Source organism: Castor canadensis, chromosome 3, assembly GCF_047511655.1.
Source record: "Castor canadensis chromosome 3, mCasCan1.hap1v2, whole genome shotgun sequence".
NCBI classification, from domain to species: Eukaryota; Metazoa; Chordata; class Mammalia; order Rodentia; family Castoridae; genus Castor; species Castor canadensis.
Window position 1 is genome coordinate 196,088,321 of NC_133388.1, and position 21,562 is coordinate 196,109,882.

The window sequence follows — 21,562 nt, forward strand, 5'->3', positions numbered from 1 at the left end:
TTCAGGGGGAAAACTGCATGTTTGATCATCATGCTCACTGCCAGATGTCCACTGAAGAGTCTAAAGAGATGCAGAAAGACGCTGGCCATGCTCATGGATTTACCTGTGCTCTGAGGACAGTCAGGCCACCTCCCAGCTGAGTGATGTAAACAGATTCTTGCTGCACATGATATCATAATACTTACTTTTCAATGCTGGCAGGAAAAGTGCCAAAAGCACTCAGCACAGAGCACACAGAGCAGGTTCCCAATATGCAGAAGCTGAAGTGTTTTGTCATTTTGCATAAGGTAACATTCTAGGGTCTGGGGAAAATCCAAGAAGTGGACTCAGAAAACACGGGGTTCAATCATAATTCCATTGCTTGCTTGGTGCTCATATTCTAATCCCAGTTAACTCTGAGGCCACCAGAGTGAACACTCTGAAAATTAACTCCATCCAGACTGCTCCCCTGTCAACAACCCCCATGACTAGCCTAACTCCTTAGTATGGCAAAGGCCTCTTTGTCTCTTCAGCCTTAAGACTCACTGTTCTGCTTTCTCTGACCTCCTAACTACTTTCAGTCCTTTCCTGGCCCCACCTCTTCACACACCTCACCCACATGAAGTAACTGGAGCCCCTGAATGCACTAAGCTTACCCCCAGCTCTCTGCTTGGGGCACTCACTGGCTGCAGGCCCCAAAATCCACTCCTCCTTCAATACGGATGAACTTCTGTGAAGTTTCTAGATCTCTAGGACCCCAAGCAGGACCTCCATATGGTAATACCACTTATCAATTTACACAGGAACTTCCTTGGGAAAGCACAGTTTTACCTTTAGTATCCCCAAAACCGAGCAACTGCCAGGAACAGAGTAATGCTGAGAACGTAAACTAAACACAGGAATGGGCATGAACCGGATGAGTCCATCCCAGAGAACTGGAGGACTGATGTAAATCAAGAGACTGGATGACGAAGGCAAGGGAGAAAAGGGGAAGGATGACAGAGAGGGCTGCGAAGAAGAAGAGAAGCAGGAAATGGAAAAAGAGGGAGAGAAAACCTTGGGACAAACTTAGAATAAAATTTTGGGAATACACTAGGAATAAGCTTTGCACCTGATAATCATAATTTTATTTAATATTAAGAGTGTTGCAGTCCATTAAAAACACCTGCATTGCTTCATTGGGATCCTTATAAAAGGTTATGAGGGAAGCAGCGCACCCCTCCAGCATGTGATGAGAGGCTGAGGCCCCAATCTGCACAGTGACTTTCCATAGGAAAGAGGAATAAAGGAATGGAACCCACGGGGCCTCCTGCTATTTGCACTGGATGCCGCCTTGCTATGTGATATGGCTGCCTTGCTATCAAGGCCTATCCAGATAAATACACTGATGTGGGTTTTAATTTCCTCTCTCTTTACCAGGTATGTATTGACACTCAGGACACAATCTAACCCTCAGGGATATTTCATTTAATGAGTTTCATTTTGCTTCCTAAAGTAGCCATATCTCTTCAAGAGCACAGAATATAAAACAAAAGAGCACAGAACAAAGAAAACAATCCAGATCTGCCATGGGGGATTCTGCATAAGCTAAAGACAGAGGCAAAGCAGGTGGCCCTCAGAACTTGGAGGGTCTTTCCTAGAAGTACACAGGGCCCCTGCAACGAACTGGCTGCCACCTGCTAATGTGTCCAAGGTTGACCTCGGGAAGTAAGAAGACCTCAGCTCCCCCTGGATGCCTAAGCAAAGGGGTGAGGAGGAAGCTCAGTGCCTCATGGGCAAAAAGGACCCCAGCGCTCAGCTAAGCAGCACCTGTTCCACAGAACCCAAGTCTGTGTCCCTCCTTGGGGCACTCACAGCCTGGCCACTGTGAGTCTGCCTCCCCTCCAGGATGAGAGTCCCTGAATGGCAAGAACTACTTTTCTCCTCTCTTGCACTCTCAGGAGCTGGCCAAGGACCAAGAACATTCTCCTGCTTAGCAAATATTTACTGAGTACATTCCATATGCCAGACACTATGCCCAAAAGGGAGGATGGGTCAGTGAAAAGGACAGAGGGGACAGGGGATGGCAGCAGAGCAGGCTAAATGCTGCAACAGAGAGCACAGTGTGAGGAGGCAAGCGGAGGGCTTCCTGGAGGAGAGGCCAGCACAGGAAAGTGAGGAGCTCCAGGACAGTTGAAGTAGGGCTTCCCAAGCCATTGTGCATCCGAGACACCTGGGGTCTAAGAAGGCAGACTGCATGCTTAGGAGGTCTGCAGTGTGACCTACCAGTCCACATTGCCAGCAGCTACTGGTGCTGATGCTCTTAAAGAGCTGGTTGGCCCAAGAACCCTACAGCTGACCTTTCCTGTGCACAGGGCCTATTGCTTCCTTTAAGAAAAGATACTGGATAGAGATTTAGATTTTTATTTAGCGTAAGCATACTTGGGGCATTAATTAGTACCAGAGACTGTGTACTTTTATAGATCAAGTTTCTTCAGAGAAGGGTTCCTATCTTCTATCTCCTTGGTAAACACTGCTAACCTCCCCATCTGACTTGGTGTTTAAAAAAAAAAAAAAAAGTTTTGGAATTTTCCAAGGATGTCTCAGTTGATTTTTTAAAAAGCACTGAGTTGATATTTGACAACTTTATTTTGAACTTCTCCAGAAAACAGTGTTCCTCCTCATTCACTTCCACAATGCCTACTGTATACACTGCCACAGAGTATCTTTGATTCCCTGGAGCAGCTCTAATTTCAAATATTACATCTCACCGTCATTTATACATTTTGTCAGATGACAGGTCTTGATATTTAATTTAAAAACACAGTCATACTTCAACTGAGTCATTTTGATGCCAGGACATTCTTAAGCAATGACTCCCACTGCCTGGGTCAACAGGCAGCAGGGATGGGAAGAGGCTCGGGAGCCAAGATGCAGGTGAGCATCACCCTGGGGATACAGCACTGCAGGTGAAACAGACGAGTGCCTATGGCAGAGTCCCATGTCCAGCAGGAGTGGAAGGGCCTTCCACTAACGATCAGAGCCATGGCATGGTGGACGAGGATAGCATGGAAGTTTCCAGCACTGTGGGAAAGGCTCTGGAGTCAGACAAGCCTGAGTTTTAGCACAAAACAGCACATACTAGCAGTGTTAAATGTTATAAGTATCTGTTCTAAGCCTCCCCATTCCAAACAGGGATACTGACACGCTGTAGGTTGCTAGTGAGATAAAAAGAGTAATTATCATTTAAAACAAAAGGCAAAGAACCTTTAAAGATTAGTAGCATGCCAAAGGACACAGGAGCCAACTTAGGAAAGCTCCCTCTGGCCAAACTGACAATTTGAGCAATGAGAATAATGACCATAAGTGGTTCATAACACTGAATCAACAAAAATCCACAAGTCCACTGGAATGCTCAAAAATGGGGGTGGGGGAGTGTAAGCACACCACCCTCTGAAGAAGCTTTGAAGTTGTAACACAAAATACAAAAAAGGAAACCTTTTGTTTCTGATTTTCTACAAGGCCATGTATTTCGGGGCAACAAATAACCCCAGTAGTTGAGCTAAAAATTCAACTTTTAGTAATTTCCAAGAGATGGCCACCATATAAAAGTTGACCCAAAGAGAAAATCCTTCTATAAAACTATAGTGACACAAGGGAGGGTTGAGGATAGGTAAGACACCTAAAAAACTAGCTAGCATTTGTTGCCCTTAACGCAGAGAAACTAAAGCAGATATCTTAAAAGCAACTGAGGCCAATAGGAAAAAGGGAACAGGAACTAGAGAAAAGGTGAGATCAAAAAGAATTAACCTAGAAGGTAACACCCACGCACAGGAAATCAATGTGAGTCAATGCCCTGTATAGCTATCCTTATCTCAACCAGCAAAAACCCTTGTTCCTTCCTATTATTGCTTATACTCTCTCTACAACAAAATTAGAAATAAGGGCAAAATAGTTTCTGCTGGGTATTGAGGGGGGGGAGAGGGAGGGGGCGGAGTGGGTGGTAAGGGAGGGGGTGGGGGCAGGGGGGAGAAATGACCCAAGCCTTGTATGCACATATGAATAATAAAAGAAAAAAAAAACTATGGTGACATTACTGAGTCAGGCAAAGATGGTTAATTAAGTCAAGGCTATTGGAGGCATGAGTGATATGTCAGTGTCACTGCCAAAGACCCAACACCCAGATTATTCTCCAGTGCAAGGAGAGTGTGGTGGGCTCAGAGCCTCATTGCCCCATCCAGGGGCCAGTCTTGGCCTCACTGATGATGGAGCACCAGATGCTTGGCATCTCTGACACAATGCAAACTGAAGCACCAACATCATCTATGAAGGATTCTAGGCAAAAAACATCTCACCTGACTCCAACAAGCCTTTATATAAACTTCCAAGGTGAGGGAAAGCAAGGGATAGAAGAACAAATCAAGTAACACTATGAGGATGCAATGAGACACATCCAGAAGGAAGAAAATTTCCCAGCACAACCAGCCTGGTCTTTTCCACAAATTGGTGTCAAGAAAAAGAAAAAAGAAAAAAAAAAAAAAAAAAGAGGATGCTATCTTAGAACTAACAAGCAACATAGTGACCAAATGCAAGGAGTGGTCCTGGATTGTCTACTGGTGTGGGCTAAATTGTTATTGGGGAATAATACTTGCATATCAGAGGCAATAAAAAATACTGAAATAGACAATGAACAAAGCAAGTTACAAAACAGCATTTGCAATGATGTAATTTAGATTTAGGAGAAACACAAACAGGTATTCATGAATGCATTTTCATTAAACCTCTGGTTTCACCCTAGTGATCTCTGGGCAGAAGGAAAGTGAAATTTCACTCCTCTCATTTATTTTGGTTGCGTTATGGACTTAGTTTTATTGACACTACTGTGCTGATCAGTGTTTGTTGTTAGTTTGCCTGAAATGGTCTCATGCTCACCTCACAGAGCCTCTCAGGGCGCCCAGGACAGTGGCAGTGCTAATTGGCCCTGGTGTGTGAGGATGCATCATTAATCATGGCTGTGGGAGGTATCTGGTGAACTGTAAGCTCCTGACAGCTGGGTGCCATGGGTGGGAAAAGATCCTGTATGAGGCCATGGTATTAAACTTCAAGGACTCAAAACACAAAGAAAACCCAAAGGCCTCATCACACACTGATGACTTGAAGAGGTGGTGTGGAGCTGTGCAAAAAGATGAAAGGTGACTGAAAGCAGTGAGAAAAAGGTCTTTGGGTTTCATTAACAAAAGAAAAGTTCACAGGTAATCTCAGAGAAAATAATTTCATCAGCGTTGAGGATTTAAGTCAAATGCTAAAAGGTTCCACTGAGGGAGAAAAGAGTGAATAAAAATCACAGATAGAGTTCATTCAAGGAATCTGAAGATCATCTATGGAGATATTAATTCAAAAAAAACAGGGAATACCCAAGGTAGATGCAGCATGATCTTAGGAGGTAGTAATTTGGAAGTCTCTATTACTGTAACTCTAATATCAAAATTATTCTGCCTCAGAAATTCTTAGTATCACCAGGAGTTAAATAAGGTTTCAAAAGACACAAAGATTATAAAAAGATAAGAACAAAACATCTTCCAACTCAAAACCTATCAAAGAAAAGGGTTCACACCATGCAAGACCCATGTCATGAAGGTACAGTAAATGTGTTGTTTGCTTCTAGCTCTGCAAGAATAGGTACCAAAAACTATGATATCTCAGAAGATCAGAAACATCCATCAGTAAAAGCATCATTTATAGACAGCACTAGATAAAACTCATTAATGCAGAAGTAATGTTTAAGTGCTGTGATAAAGAAGATATCAGAAGATTAACAACTTTAAGTTAAACAGAAATTCTCAGAAGACTGCCCCTTCATAGGCTATTTGAAAAAAAGAGATTTTTAAATCAGGAATGTACATGAACAGTTTTAAAAATCAAAGAGAGTAAGTCAAGGAGATGGATGAGAATAACACATGTAAAAGGAGCCCTGTTAAATTCTGTGTAACTGCCATCCAACAGGCAACCAGGGCAGTCTGTGCAACATGATTAGTACACAGGGGACCCTGACCACTCTCCCCTTCCCTTCTTCATCCTAAGTACCAAAGACACATCTGCCCAAACCTTGCAGCCACTCTTGTCATTTTATACACTCAATGCTGATTCAAATCCCAAAGTAGCATTACTGGGAGACACCACTGAAATGCAGCCACTGTGTCCTCCCTTCCACAATCCCATGACTACCTCATGCTCAGATCCTTCACTTCTCGAGTCCCTCTTAAGCACTTCACATGTTTCCAGGCTGGATGCTGCAGCATGACCTGGTAAGGTTTAGCCCAGTAATGCTAGGTTGGTTTGACTAAACCATTGATTAGGTTACAACTAAGCAATGTAGGTCATCATATTAACATAATAAGATGAAACTACACTCAATCATCTCAAACATCTACAAAGTATCTGAGAAATCGAGCCCACATTACTGTTTCACAAACAAATTCTTAGCCAGGTGCTGGTGGCTCATGCCTATAACCCTAGCTACTTGGGAGGCTGAAACTGGGAGGATCAAGGTTCAAGGCCAGCTCAGGCAAATAGTTTTCAAGACCCCCATCTCCAAAATAAGCAGAGCAAAATGGACTGGAGGTGTGGCTCAAGTGGTAGAGCACCTGCTTTGCAAGTGTGAAACCCTGAGCTCAAACCTCAGTCCTACAATGACAACAAAAAGAAAATTCTACCAAAGTTATGAACATAAAGTTGAGAAAGGTAAAATTATTATCTTCTACATAACCAGACTGTTTTTAAAGTCAGTCAAGCCTCTCCTCCAGCACCTGACTCTTTCTCTACATCTTTTCTCTGCATCTTTTCTAACATTTTCTCTCTTGCTTCTTATCTTCGAATTTTCTTCAGGGGGTGTTATTTATAAAGCAACAATTTCCTGTATACTAGAATGTCTTGTGTCTAATCTGGGATGGACATCAGGTAATTCTCTGTTTCCTGTCTTCCTTGGCAGAGCAACAAAGAAAACACAGGATATTCAAGTTTGGGTGGACAGAGCTAAAAAACTCAGAGTCAGGGTAGATTGTGGGTTTCTCCAGTTCCTTACAGTCTCAAGCAAGTCTATAGCTACATTATACAGCCAGGGTTCCTCACTTGTGGTCCTGCTTTGTCTCATCTTTCCTTACCTCATCTGTTACTGGCACTCTTCAGCAGAACTGCTCCAGATATGTACAAAGTAGCTCATTCTCCCTTGTGTTGGCTTAGGCTGGTCTCTCACTTGGACTGCCTTCCCACAAGTCTCTGCTAAGGGAATTTGACAGCATCTTTTCACCCACCTCCTTCACTATTCTCTCTGATCCTTTTATTAGGAACAATTGTTTACTGATACCCAGCACTGCTAGACATTCAGCAAGACATGGGGGAAAATGAGAAAATGGTATTTTTCACCTTCCTGGAGCTTGGGGTTTACAGGACAACAGACAGGGAAATGGCCGATAACCAACCCCGTTACATGCTGGTGAGAGAGCACAGGGAGCATGTGCAGAATGCTCCCTGTGCATTCTGTGTAGGGGCCCAGAATCTGCTCATTCCTGCAGACCAGGAAGCCTGGTCACTCTCTGCAGTTGGCTTCTGTGTGACTCACCTCACTGTTGGAACTCCTATGACATACTGAGGGTCACCTCCACTTCACAGATGACTTGAAGGAACCACCTGTGGTAACAAAACTGGCAAACAGCAAGAGTCATCACAAGTCTGTTTGATGCCAAATAAACATGAGGTTTTTCACTCTTGTTTTGCCTGCTTCGATTACGGAGATACTACTAGAGGCAGGGATGGAATTATTTTGTCTTGATGTGGTCTCTAAACTGCTTTGGATTTTTTAGGGACTAATAATGTCACCCAAATGCCCTTACCCAAAGCAAACATATTTGCTTTCTCAGTCATTCTGAATAGCAGACCTAACTTAATTTTCTTGTTTGGCAAGAATGCAATAAAAGTGCACATTTTCTTCCAATGTCTGAACTTCCTTCTCCCCACTGTCTGCAGATCAATCACACTGAATGCAGTGGGACAAGCTGGCACATGGTGACAGTTCACAAGACCTGCCTGACACTGAGAAGGTGCCTCAGAATCCCTGGAGATCCCATGGACGAGCCATAAAGCACCTCTCAGCAACAAGGACACAAATTCAAAGACTTGAGGGTTTTTGTGCTATGCAGCCATTGATCCTCACCTGTGGAAATGTTCTGGGGCTGACCTGTATTTCCTATACAGGTGTTTCTAGACTTGCCCCCCACCAAATTAGGACTCTAATGCCTAGATTTAATTTTAATTGCATACTCATATTAAGGTATCACAAATGTTAATGAATTCCTTCTCAGACATCCAGGTACTGTCAATCCCGTCATTAAAGTCTCTCAAACTAAGCTACTGAGAGCTTTCCGTATGCCCTTCTCTGTGAGGCATATCAGAAAGCTACAGAAGCCTAAGGCTGTTACAGGCTAGTCCTGCAGACAATGAATGTCAACACAAAATGGACAATGTTCCCTCTCCCAAGACTGTGCTCCCAAGATGAGGTCTCCACACCAGCAGGGTCACCTCCATTTCACAGATGAGTTAATGGCACTGTCCAAGTGACAAAGCTGACCAAAGGCAAGAGGTTTTCACCTGGGAACCTGTTAGAAATGCAAATCCCAGACCTACACGATGAGAACTCTGAGGATGGGGCAAGCATGATGGCATAGGAGCCTCCAGATGACTCAGAAGGCGCTGACCGTCACGCACCTCTGGGTTAGGGCTTGGTGTGAGGAGATGCAGATCACTAGGAATCAACCAGAGAGAGAACAGGAGTCTTTGGAACCTGTTCCATTTTCTTTCTGGTTCATCCATTCAGCATTTGCTGAGACCTATTACTGTGTGTTAATCAACCCCATACAAAATGCTGGAAATGCAGAGATTAGTACAGTATCATCCGAGCTTTAAATAGCTCACAATCTACTGGAGGAAACAGGCATATAAATAACTTAAAGCTTTGGCAGTTGATGCTAACATTCAAACAATGCCCTGACCTTGGCAGAGCATGAAGGGGCTTCCCACACCTGTTCATCCCCTCACCTAGCTAGGATCTGCACTGAGGCCTCTACTGACTGTCTCCCTACAATGGCAAGTAGTAGCTTCTCTGTTCTTCCTGTTTTGGTACACTTCCACTGAGCACAAGCTGATATCCACTGTCTACTGTGTGGCTCTTCTGCCAGATCACCGCTGCGTTGCCCGTGTCCACAACTAGGCATGTATTAGTGGTTCCCAGATCTATCCAGTGAGTGAACTGGATGAAGGGCTGCAGAAGGTTCGGGCCAACATGATGGTCACAGGCATCGCAGAGCTCAGATGCTGCTTGGGATTCACTCCCCAGTGTTTGTTTTAGAATTCCAAAGGCAGCAGACTCCACATCACTTACTTATAAATTTCTTACTACGTTTTGAAACTGTTGAGCCGATTAAAGGATTCCTTTGAAGCTTTTCTGCTTAAACTTTGTGGGAAGAAATTTCCTGTCTCTATAACTATCACTGGGACAGATTAGAAATAATTGGGAACTGAATTGGATTTGCCATTTTGTAAGCTTTTCTTATCTACCAGGGCTAATAGCAGACACTTACCTCTTTACAATAGCCAGGAGGGAACTGTGTTATCTATCTCCCTTTCACGGAGTGGAAACTGAGGTCAGATAGGCCAAAAAGCTTATATGCAGCTGCTCTATAAATACAGCTTGAATCAATAGAGAATGCTTTGTATCCCATAATAAGTTTGGAAACTTAGACATTATACATACAGAGACAGTGTGGTGTCGTGAAATAGCTTTGTGCACAAGCTTTGGATTTAGACACGTCTGGGTTTGGATTTTAATTTGTCCTTAGTAACTGCTTGACCTTGGACATATTATTGAGTCTTTCTGAGCTGGTTGATCATTTCCCCTTGAGTAATGTGCAGGTGCAGTCATGAGGGAAGGAATCTGTCAAGACCGTTAAAAGTGGTAAATCCCCCTTGTGGGGCACCAGAGCCTCTCTGCCTGCTCCTGCTTCTCTCATGCTTCTCTCGGCCTTGGATGCTCAAGGGCTTGCCCTCCCTGAGCCACCAGTGTGCAGGAAGGGCTGGGAGCTCAAGATTGTGACTGAATATCCAGGGGCCATTCTGCTTCTGCCACACAATTAGGAGGCTGATTCTGGAAAGCCACCAATATGCCCAAGCCACCATGTCTTTATCTGGAAAAGAGAAGACTGCGGGCAGCCCCACACACCTCCTGGGTAGCAGTAAGAATGCACAGTGACAGCAGGTAGAGTACCAGGCAAAGTGCAGGTATCTGTGGTGGCTCTGCCACTCTCCAGGTATTGTTTCTTCCACTCTGTCTGGATGTCCGTGTCACTGTGTCTGCCCAGTGAGTCCCACCCCATACTCTAGACAGGCCCAATGGCCTTTGCTGGGGAAGCCTTCCTTTCTGGCTTCTCCCACTCAGGGACCAATCCCTCTGTTACTGCCTCTTCCTTCCTCTCCCAAGCCCCTTCACTCCCTCAGCAAATAATCTTGCACTAAGACCTTAGAATACACAGATAAGTAAGGTATTGCCCATTCCAAGGCAGTTAGGAGAACTGGCAGCACCCCTTCTGCTAATCCCAGACCAGTGAAGGGCTTTCACATCCACCTCTCTCCTCTTTCTCCCAAGTTCCACCACAGGCTTGTCCAAGGCAGCAGGCACCACGGTGCCTGCCACACACCAGTGTTCTGGAAATGCCCTGTGAATAAAGATATAATACAACTCTCTGCACAGCTGATGGTAACTGCAAAAGACTCATATGAACCATTTTTAATTGGAACTTGGCTTAATTAAGAAACTGTGCTATTTTTGCATACCATACAGGATTTTTAACTTGAATACACTTGCTCGCAAGTTTCTTTGTAGATTCTCCTGGTTAGTCCATTTTAAGTATAATTACTAAAATGTAAAAGCATTAGGAACTTTAAGAACAGTCTACTATTCTTTAAGACTAAACTAATAGACAATATCTTCTTGCAGGCATAACACTGGGATGTCATAGGGATTAGGGATTGTGACAGTAAGGAGAAACTCACTCATGCTTGGACTCAATGGAACTCCAGACCACTCCATGGCAAGGAACACTGCTAAGCTACTGGGAACATCTACATCAAGTCCTTTCACGGTTTAAGTAAGCCACTTCTGAAGGAGATGCTGGCCTCCACTTTCCTGAGGGTGTTTCTCATCCTTCTGAATATGAATAGCCTTTGCTCACAATGGATATTCTACTGCCAAGCCAGCTACAAATCACTGCTCCACTGTCCCCAAACCAGACAGCATCTGATGATGAGCAGCAAGTAGTACAGCAGGACCCCATGTAATACAACCCACCCTCAACCACCAGCCCTTGCTCCAGAAAGTCATCCTCTGTTCCTGCAGTAGTGCCTACAGCTCTTAGTGGCATTAGGGGTATCCACAAGAATATGCAGAAAGGGAACAGAAAGCAGATCCATACGTAGCTGAGCTGCAGTGACAAAGCTGACAAACTAAAGAGCATGAACACAAATGGGAGTTTGATGACGGTTAGGACGAGGCTGTAGAAAGGCCAGGAATGATGTGAAGCCCAAGAGCTCCCAAGAAAGCACCCCCTCCAGCTTCCCCTCTCTCCCTGCAGATGCAGGTGCCCCCAACAGCAGTCTACACCCTACACAAGCATGAGTTGCTTCCTGCTGCATCTTTGCTCCCCATAGTGGGAATATTCACCCACCCCTGGTCTAGTACCAGAGCCCCACCTGCAGCCATCAACGGGAGCCTCCAGTGAGGAGGTCCAACCTGTGTGCACCGCAGGGCCTCAGTGGAGTGAAAGCTCCCAGAAAACTAGCCCCACGTAACTTCCATCCACCGGCTCAGCCTCCGTGAACCACAGCTAGCTTGTTCCCGCCTGCCAGGACTCACCAGGATGCACCTTCCCACCTCTCCCCCAAACCACACTGCTTTGGTCAGGACAGCACCACTCCTTGTGTCTCACTTAAGACATCCAGGCCAAGCTTCTCCAGTGGCCCCATCAGCCAATGCTTGGCATGAGGACTGTAAACAGCATCTCCACAGGCTGGTCCTAAGCACATGTTCGCTAAGAGTGACTTTGTGCCTTTACCTATTGCAGCTCTGAGACCTGAAATATCCCACTGCACATTCTACCCCTGTGCAGTCTTAGTGGTCCCTGCTCCTGTTTACACTCTCCTTGAGCCAGTGGATTCTGCTCCTGCAGGCCCAAGAGAGCCAAGCATCTTAACTCTGTACAGACAGACCCTTGTTACTAGTTACCTGTGGGCTATAAACCAACAGTTGCCAAGGAGTTGCCAAAGGATGAGGAAAAAATACCAACTAAACTGAGAGTCACTGCATAATAAATGTATAAAAAGAGAAAAGCTAAGAAATAATCTAATCACTGGCCTCCTTGAGCCTACCCTCCCTCCAAGTCCCCATGTCACAAAGAAACAAGAATTTGCATCAATAAAACACAAGGTTAGTGATGCCACAGACCTCCCCCTTTGTGTAAGTACACTCTGCAATGTTGTACAATGAAATTGCCTAACACATTTCTCAGAAGGTATCAGATCATTAAGCAACACGTGACTGTATAGGTTTTACCTTTTGTTGTCTTTACTTTAAAAATCAACTTTTTGAAGTATCATTTATATTCAATAGATTGCACACACATATGAGTTTTGTCTAATGTTTGCAACTGAGTTACCATCCCCACAATCAAACTACAGAGCACTCCCACCACCCTATAAAGTTCCCTTGTGCCCTTCTGCAGTAAGTCTCTCCCACCTTCCCCAGGCAACCACTCATCTCCTGTCTTTATAGTGTCCATGTACTTTTTCTAGAATTACATATGAATGGACTCAAACAATACATGCTCTTCTGTATCTGACTTAAGTAAAAGTAAGTAAAATTATTTTTGAAATTAAAGAAAAACACACACACACAAGATGCTGAGTTCCTCATGACTGCTTTCCAGAACATTCCATAAGACAGAAAATACAAGAAACCACTTTTGACTGCATGCTTCCTTTCCTTTCAGAAAAAATATTCCAAACACTACCTCAGAAAAGGCTGCAGAAACCAAGAAAGGCCTGGCAGCCTGGTCCTCTGCAGAGGGGACTCACCTTCAGGTGGCTGGAATCTCCCGCCTTGCTGCCCTCAGAGGGGTTTGCAGGTCTGCTCTCCACTCTGGGCCGAACGACCTGACGGAAAGGACTGGAGAGTGGAAAACCACTCACACTGATTCCATCTAGGAAACAAGAAAAAAAATCCTGAGTGACATTTCTTTTCTAATGTGAGAACTTTTCTTTTAAAAATAGTAATGGGAGGAAGGCCCCCATCTCTGTCCTCACGATTCTGTCCTGGATTGATTGTAATGCCTGTGGCTCTTCCGTGAGCATCAGTCACACCGCCCACCTGCAGTATCCACATACACACCCTGAACAGCACCTGTTCAGGACGGTACTGTCCAGCCACCTCCACTCCCATGGGCCTTCACAGAAGCTGCTCCCCCGGGCTGGAAGGCTTCTCCCCTCCCTTCATGTGGTCACTCCATCGCAATAGCAAATTAGTCTAAATGCCACATTGCTGCCCAACTCCAGGAGCCAGGTTTCTCTGCCACGGGACCCTCGCTAGCCCCCTGAGGACCCCTCACTTCTTTCACTGATCTTTTCAGCAACCTTCATCTCACAGCCATGCCCAACATCAGCTCTCAGGGGCTTCGGCTTCACAACCAACACCCAGTCTGAGTCATTATCCCTTCCCTCCTGGCCATTCTCCTGTGTCGCTTTTGCTACATGACCATGTTCTGTCCACATAATAGGCAGAGGCAGCCCACCAAAACGTAAACCATAACACAGCCCTCCCATGATGCTACTTAACTCAAGAGGAAATGCCAAAGTCTGCACAGGCCATGGTGTGATCTGGCTCTAGTCACCCTCTAATTCCCAACCAACTGAAGAGAAGACCCCAGCTGAATTAGTGTGTTATCTGACTCTAGTTTTATTATTATTGTCAAGAACATAAAGAAATTGTCTCCTAATACATTACTTTTAAGTAGCTTAAGTTACCTAATAGAAACCAGCTGGCATGCCAAATATGACAGCTTTCCAGTGTAAGCCAAGTCAAGAGAACAACCAGAGGCAACTTGTGCAAGAGCTGAAAGTTAATACCAATGAAAGAGCAAGTGATAGACAGCAAGGGTAGTAAGCTGACAACTCTTATCTTTATGGCACTTTATAAACTTGACCCCATTTTAAAGAAAAACGAGCAACCTATCTAAGGTCATGCTGGCAATAACTAATCTGAAGCAAATACCAGGCATAAATAACATTTAACAAGTTTAGTTGGAAGGAAGGGAGGGAAGGAGGGAAGATGAGATGGGGAGATGAGGAGATTGGTGGGTGAGTGGGTAGATGGGTGGAGGAAGCAGATCTACAGTTCAAACTCTATGTTTTCTATTCTAATCCTCATGTCTTTTCAATGTAACACAGTTGTTGAGAAAGAAAACTAAAATGGCTACATATTCCAAACAAACTCTTCTGATAACATGAAGAGCATTTACTTTTAATTGATACAAAACAGGTATTTCCAAATTCCCAATCACTTAGACCCAAAGGCTTATGTCTAAAACATTTTTGCAAAAACCATATAATTAACCAAGCATAATAGAAATGGTTCATGATTCTAAGAAAAGAAAAACTTCTCTTAAACATATTTGCTAAGGTATGTTCCCTTTAGTAATTCAATTTTCAAGATGTAAAACAAGATCAATAAAGAAGTAGTAAATAATTTTCTCTTTAGAGCCTTCAAATCTTCTAATGCTAAATTATCTTGAATAAGTACTTTTAACTCTGAATCAGGTTAATGTCTACAGTTGTATTTGAACAACTTTTCTACCAAAAAGCTCCCTGTCCTGTCCTGCCCCATGCTTTTTCACTTTTATGACGACCACCTTTGCACACCCTGATAGTCCCAAACCTCTATCTCAGTTCAGATGCTACCTCTTCCACAATGCCTCCCCAACTTGTACCAACCAAAAGCAATTCCTCCTTCCTCAGAGCCCCAGTGCCTTCTCTTTGCCTACCACCTGATACCCTATATGCAGACAGAGGGTAGGCATAGGAAACTTATTCAGGGGACTTAACAAATGCTGTAAAAAAAATCTTTGGACAATACAAATCTGCAATGTTGAGAAGCTGGAATGATATGGAACATAGGCACTTTGCAAAAACAAGTTAAATTTTCCTTGTGAAACTTGCCTCTTTTTGGGGTGCAAGCCTCAAAGAAACCTGGGAAACCAATGATCTTCAAGCTCAGACAAATACTAAGAAAGCCATTCTATGGCTTCTTTATAGACTAAGGAATTCTGTTCTCCAATTGAGGATGGAAAAGATATGTAGCATATACATCACAAATGAGGCAAGAGTTTCCAGCTCAGGTGAGGATAGAAGCCAGTGCTTGCAAGATGAGCACTCAGTCCAGGCATGGAACAGAGCTACAGAGGGGACAGTGCAGCTGCAGAAGGGTGGTGAGAGAGATCAGCTGGAAAAAGCTGTCTGGGCAGGAAGACAACTCACTGGGAATGCCTGTAAAGGAACCCTCTCCAGCTGGGGTAGGAGGGATAAAATTATGCTCAATCATTCTGCCAATTTTTCTGCCAACAGAGGCTATCGCAAATAGAATGGAGAACAGATTGGCCTGACAATTAATAGGAAGACAAGACCAAAAACGTTACAAACAGATGAGGGCAGAACCAAAGAGTTTAGTGGATTCATCAGGACAGAGGGTATGTAAGAATGGTATGAGTCTGGTAGATTTTATGAATAAAAAGTGAGCTTGTAGAGAGAACTTCACAGCTACTATTTATAGTGCTCAATTTTTCTATTAAGAGCATCTCTGTGGACTATTCAGAGATACAATTTTGTGTGCTGAAATAATGCTTCATTCAAATTCAGCTTGAATATCAAAATCATAATAACAATCGCAAAACTGAAAGCTAAATGCAGGTATGTGGAGTGGAAAGAAAAAGCAGAGTCACAATAAAGAATAGCTATGTTACAAGGTGACTTGAGAGACCTGGGAGGGTGCTGCTTGTGGGTGTGCTTGTGAGGGTGTGTCTAGGGGAGACCAGCATGTGAGTTGATTGTCTGAACAGAGAAGATCCACCCTTCACATGGGCAGGCATGACCCAATTGGCTGAGGGCCTAGGTAAAACAAAACAGACAGTGGAAAGTCAATTTATACTGTCTTCTCCAACCCTTGGACATCAGAACTCCAGGCTCTATGGCCTTCAGACCCAGGTCTTGCTCCGGGTTCAGGTCTTCTGCCTCAGACTGAGCCATGTTCTCAGCTTTCCAGGAGCCAGATTGCAGACAGCTTATTGTGGAACTTCTCAGCCTTCATAAATATGTGAGGCAATTCCCCTCATAAATTCCTGCTCGTATGTGTGTGTGTGTGTGTGTGTGTGTGTGTGTGTGTGTGTGTGTGTGTGTGTCCCCGCATATCCTATTACTCCTATGTCTCTGGAGAACCCTGGCTGATACAATCATGGAGTACAACGTCCTTGGGTTTGCACTGGGCTTTAGTGCATGCCATCTAACTCACTCCTCATCTCTGCAAGGTAGACTTTATTCTATCAGTTCTACAGATGAGAAAGCTGAGATTCCAAAATGGTGAGTAGCTTGCTCAAAATTACACAGCCCATTGGAAGCACAGACAAAACTACAACTCAGGACCATCAGATTTGTCACACACAGAAACACTGTACAAAATCACACACTTCAGTCCTATCACTGAGGATCTCCAAGAGCACAGAACCTCAGTTTGCTCTGCAGTACATCATGGGGTCAAAACCATATATCACGCCTCCTACCCAACCCCTGGAAAAGACCCTGCACTATGGCTGAGTGATGTGCTCCAGTGATGGGGTCTGCTCAGGGAATGTGTCCATTTTTGCACACTTCCAGGAAAGATGCTAATGAGAAAAGCTGAGTATACATTTTCCTCTTTTGTGACAGGCACCTAAAATGACCTAGAATAAAATGTAACTGGAATAAAACACATTTATAAAGGCAAAAATCTGTCAGTGGGAGTTCGCTGGAGTATGCTGTTGCAGGTAGAATGTGTATTTCAAAGATGCTTTCTCATTTATTCATAAAATCCATTGGTTCCAAAAAAAAGCCCATCTGGTTATCATAAAATATCCTCAGAAAACCAAAGCAGTAGAAGCAGTTGGCTAAGAAAACTAGGCAACACTCATCTCTAATTTCCATAGAGAAAGCATGCTCATTTGTTCAGAAACTTTGGAACATGCTTAAGAAAGAAAAAAAATTGCTACAGAAACAGCAGCCTTCCATGGGCAGCTTGGCCCTACACAGCCTCTGCTAGGTGCACATGAGCTGGAACCAGACTTCTTCTGCCCAAGCTCACCTGCCAAGCTCACATTAACTACTACCTGAACACAGGAAATGTTTTAAACTGACACTGAGGTGATGATTGTACAATGCTGAATATATGAAAAAGTGCTGAATCTTGGTATGTGAATTCTACCTCAATAAAGATTTGTTTAAAAAGTAAAACAGTAGTACAAGTTTCTTAGATACAACCAAATTTCAGGGAAAAAAAAAATAAAGGAAAAGAGAAATTATATCCAAATGAGCAACAATTAGACCAGCATCTAAATTCTCAAGATCAACAGAAGCCAGTGGATGGTTCCAAGCATCTTCAAGCTCTTTTAAGAAAATGTAACTGCTCAACTAGATTTGTACACAGAAGAACTATTTTCTAAGAATAATGGTGACAGAGACCTTTTTGAACAAAAACTGAGAAAACTTATTCCCAGCACATCCTCCACAGGAACTTCTAAATGACACACTTCAGGGACATAGAAAAGAGTTTCAGAAGGAAGGTCAGATGCAAAAAGAAATGGTGAACACACAGAATACAGCAAGTATATATATCTGAACACTGTGCCTGGGCCACCTCAGCTTGATTTCAATGCAACACCACCCCGCTGGCCTCCATGACATACAAGGCAACATCACATATGCAGAAAAATCCTTTAAAGTTGGAGCCCTCAGATCCACATACGGGATCTCCTTCTGATGTCCGAGATCACAAAGGAACATGAAGATACATTCTATGTGGCCATGCACCCAGATGCACATGTCCCCACAGTAATCACACAGGGAACCCACCCTGTGTGATTTACATCCCACCTCAGGGGCAGATGTGAAAATTCGTGCTGCAGCAGGCCTACCCAAGATGGACAGAGTGTAAGATATGCTCCAAGAGCCAATTTCCAATTCAGTTCTCATTTGAAGCTGCTCATCCTAACGATCGCTTCTGCTGGACAGTGACACTATTTGAGTTACTGGCCACAAGGGAAACCAACTATAAAGGGATTTTAAGCCATCAAATAATCTTGTCAGAATAAGGGTAGTATTGTGTCTTCTTCCCCTCTAGAGACAATTATGACTGACTCAGTGAGGACCAAGGAGAACTCAGCCAAGGATCAGGGAACAAGGCACAGTTCCCTGAAGACTATGCCCAGACGAAGTGCTGCTTTCTCCTCTGCAGTAATCTTTAGGGGAAGCAGACAATTCCCAGACATGGGTGATGGTCTGAGTCCACCTGACCAAGCAGATCAGACTGATCCAGGCACTTAACAATAGTGCATTGTTAGTATCTTTTACTAGACTGTGGTGTTGGGAACAGAAACCCTGAACACAAAGTCTATGTCCAAACAGTAATGGTTTGCCACAGTAAATATGGAGAACGGAATTTTCTGGATGAATTAATCATCTAAGGCATTTCCTAGGTACTGTGTAATGAGAAATGCTGCCTGGCACACATGCAGGTGGTCCAGGGCAGGCCTCCCTGAAGTTGTATGGTATGCCATCATGGAACTGCACACCTCACTGAAAAGCACCCAGTGAAAAGAAGATGAATGGATGATACTGTGAATACATAACCAGGAATAAATAAGAAAGTCACCATCTTTTCAGTGAAAAGAAGAAAAGTGGGCTATTTCTTGTATTATTACAAAATAATACAAAGATTATCTTGTAAAAACTGCTAATGAATCACTTCTTTGTAGAATAAGAGTCAGTATGGATTGCTTGGAAGAGTAGTGAGTTCCTTGTCACCACAACTAGTCAAAAATAAGGTAGGTAAATTCTTGACTGAGATCTTTTTGACCAAGATCTTGAGGGGCAACTGGAGAGATGAGAAACTGGGGTAACCGGACTCCCATTCAAGGTAGCTTGACTTGCATTCATCCTTTCCTCCCTCTTTCTCTAAGCAGCTCCAGTGTCAACCACACATTCACCCTACCCAAGTCACCTCCCTGTTCACATAGAGCAAAGCGAGACAGAGCAGAGTTGCTACATGACATCTCAAAAGATTAGGAGGCATGGCGGACTGGAGTCAAATCCCAAATGTGACCAAAAGCAATTTGCTAAAAAGCGGACTAGTCAAAGGCTTGTCTTGCCGACCCCTGCCCCTCCAACCTTGGGCTGACAGTCAATGTCACTGAGTGCCAACAGCCATGATCCCAACAATGCTAATACTGTGTTCCTTGAATGCTTCCATTCCCTGGGTTTATATCTTTTATATCTTGTTTACATATGTTATTCCATTCCTACTGGAGAGAAATACAAATAAATGGACACCAATTCTCCAAAGAAATAGTTCAACTGCCATATGGTATTTTAGGATACAAATCAGAGAAACAAAACCACAGTGTCAGTCTGAGACTAAAGTAGAATAACTTTTTCATAAGATGATAAAGGGTTAACATGGGGCACGTGCTTGTTGTCCTTCAGAAAGGAGAGACTGGAAGGACAAGCTAAGTGCTCTGTGCATTCTGCATAGCAGTCCTAAAGCACCACACAGCCTGAAAAGATGGGCAGAGTCAATGTTTCCCCATGAAACAGTCAGCCAAGTCTCAACACTGACAGCTCCAAGACGGAGCACTGATGTTTTTAAATTACCAAAAGAAAAAGCTCACGTAATCTGCACACGATCTTTGTTCTCCAAAAATTAGTTATTAATACCTATGGCCTAAGTCTCTTAAGAACTCATTTTAAGAACCTTTCTCTCTCTCCCCTGTCCCTCTCTCTCTTTCACACACAGGTTTTTCAAAAAACATTTAAGTTCCTGGCAGTTGCTTCACTGTTTTCTGCCATGGGCTTTAGCATATGCATGAAAACCTATTTCTCCTAACCCCACCCTCTTTCATCTAAGTCCTGCTCACTCTATTACTCTCCCTCAGCCATCACTTCCAGTGAAAAGCCTTCCCTCACCCTTCACATTAGGTCAGACCCTTATGCTCACAGTGTCATACTCTTTTCATAGCTAACATTTAGCAAAGTAATAATTTTTTCATTTATTCATGAAATTGCTTTTCTCTTCTGCTAGATATGTCACTAGAGAAATTATTTAAATTTAAAGTAATTAAAATGAAATAAAGTCAATAATCAGTTCTTTTGATGTTCAGATGCTCCATCTACACTGCAAGTGCCCAGGGGTACACATGGCTGGCAGCTGTCTTTGCACGCAGTGTAGGGTTAGGCCCCAGTCTGAGGGAAGAGACTGCACTGTACTTTACACTTCAGGCAATGGCAAGGTGGTGGGGAGCGCCTGGGACAAGGCACATATTCAGTACTTGTAAGGAGAGAGGGAAAAGAAGGAGCTACAGCTGCTTGCTTTGCTAGACTACACAGCCGTTTTGAAAAACTCAGAAAAATGAAGGATATTTGCGTAGTGTCACATGATTGGAAAAGATCAATTATTAAATTTAAAACCGTATGACACAACCCCAAATAGTCTATGAGTGTTGCTCCCTAGTCAGCAAATCCTTGTGAGTGTCTAATACGCATCATCCAAAAATTAACTCAAGATGGCTCATACACATAAATGTAAAAACTGAAAAACGGTCTAGAAGAAAACATGATAGTACCGCCATGACCTTCATGGAGACAAAGATTTTCTGAACAAAAATTAGCACTAACCACAAGGAAAATAATGATAATAAAATTATGAAATTCTGTTCATGAAAAGATATTGAAAGAATAAAAACCACAGCCAGGCTTTAAGAAGATCTTTGCAATATTCATACCCAAAATATGCTAAGTACTCTTATAAATCAACTAGAAGAAAGCTGATAACCTAACAAAAAATGAGGAAAACATTTTAGCAGGCACCTCACAGAAATATATATCTAGTAACAGATGTTCATGAAAGGTGTGCAACAGTGTTAGTTACCTTGGAAGAGAAAACCAGACCATAGGGAGCAACCTCTCCCACGTTCTGCGTGGACAGAATGGCTGCAAGGTAAAGGGCTGGCAGCACCAAGGGGTGACGATGAGGGCAACCAGAAAAAGACTGCACCTACTGCCAGTGTGCGTGGACATCAAGATCACCACTGCCAGAGGTCTGGGATGCAGCTCAGTGGTAGAGTAGGTGCTCAGCATATGTGATGCTCTGGGTTCAGTTCCCAGCACCAAAAAGAAAAAAAAAGGGAAGGGAAGGATAGGGAAGAAAGAAAAC

At 43.6% G+C, this 21,562-nt stretch overlaps 1 protein-coding gene across 3 annotated transcripts in view; it reads right to left on the bottom strand.

Moving 5' to 3' along the window:
- Trappc9 (trafficking protein particle complex subunit 9) overlaps positions 1-21,562 on the bottom strand; it is a 541,325-nt gene that overhangs the window by 350,544 nt on the left and 169,219 nt on the right. For all 3 annotated transcript variants that reach the window (XM_074069279.1, XM_074069278.1, XM_074069281.1), the window contains one exon: positions 13,135-13,259. In XM_074069279.1, coding sequence (XP_073925380.1) covers positions 13,135-13,259 — 125 coding nt within the window. The remainder of the gene's footprint in view (positions 1-13,134; positions 13,260-21,562) is intronic.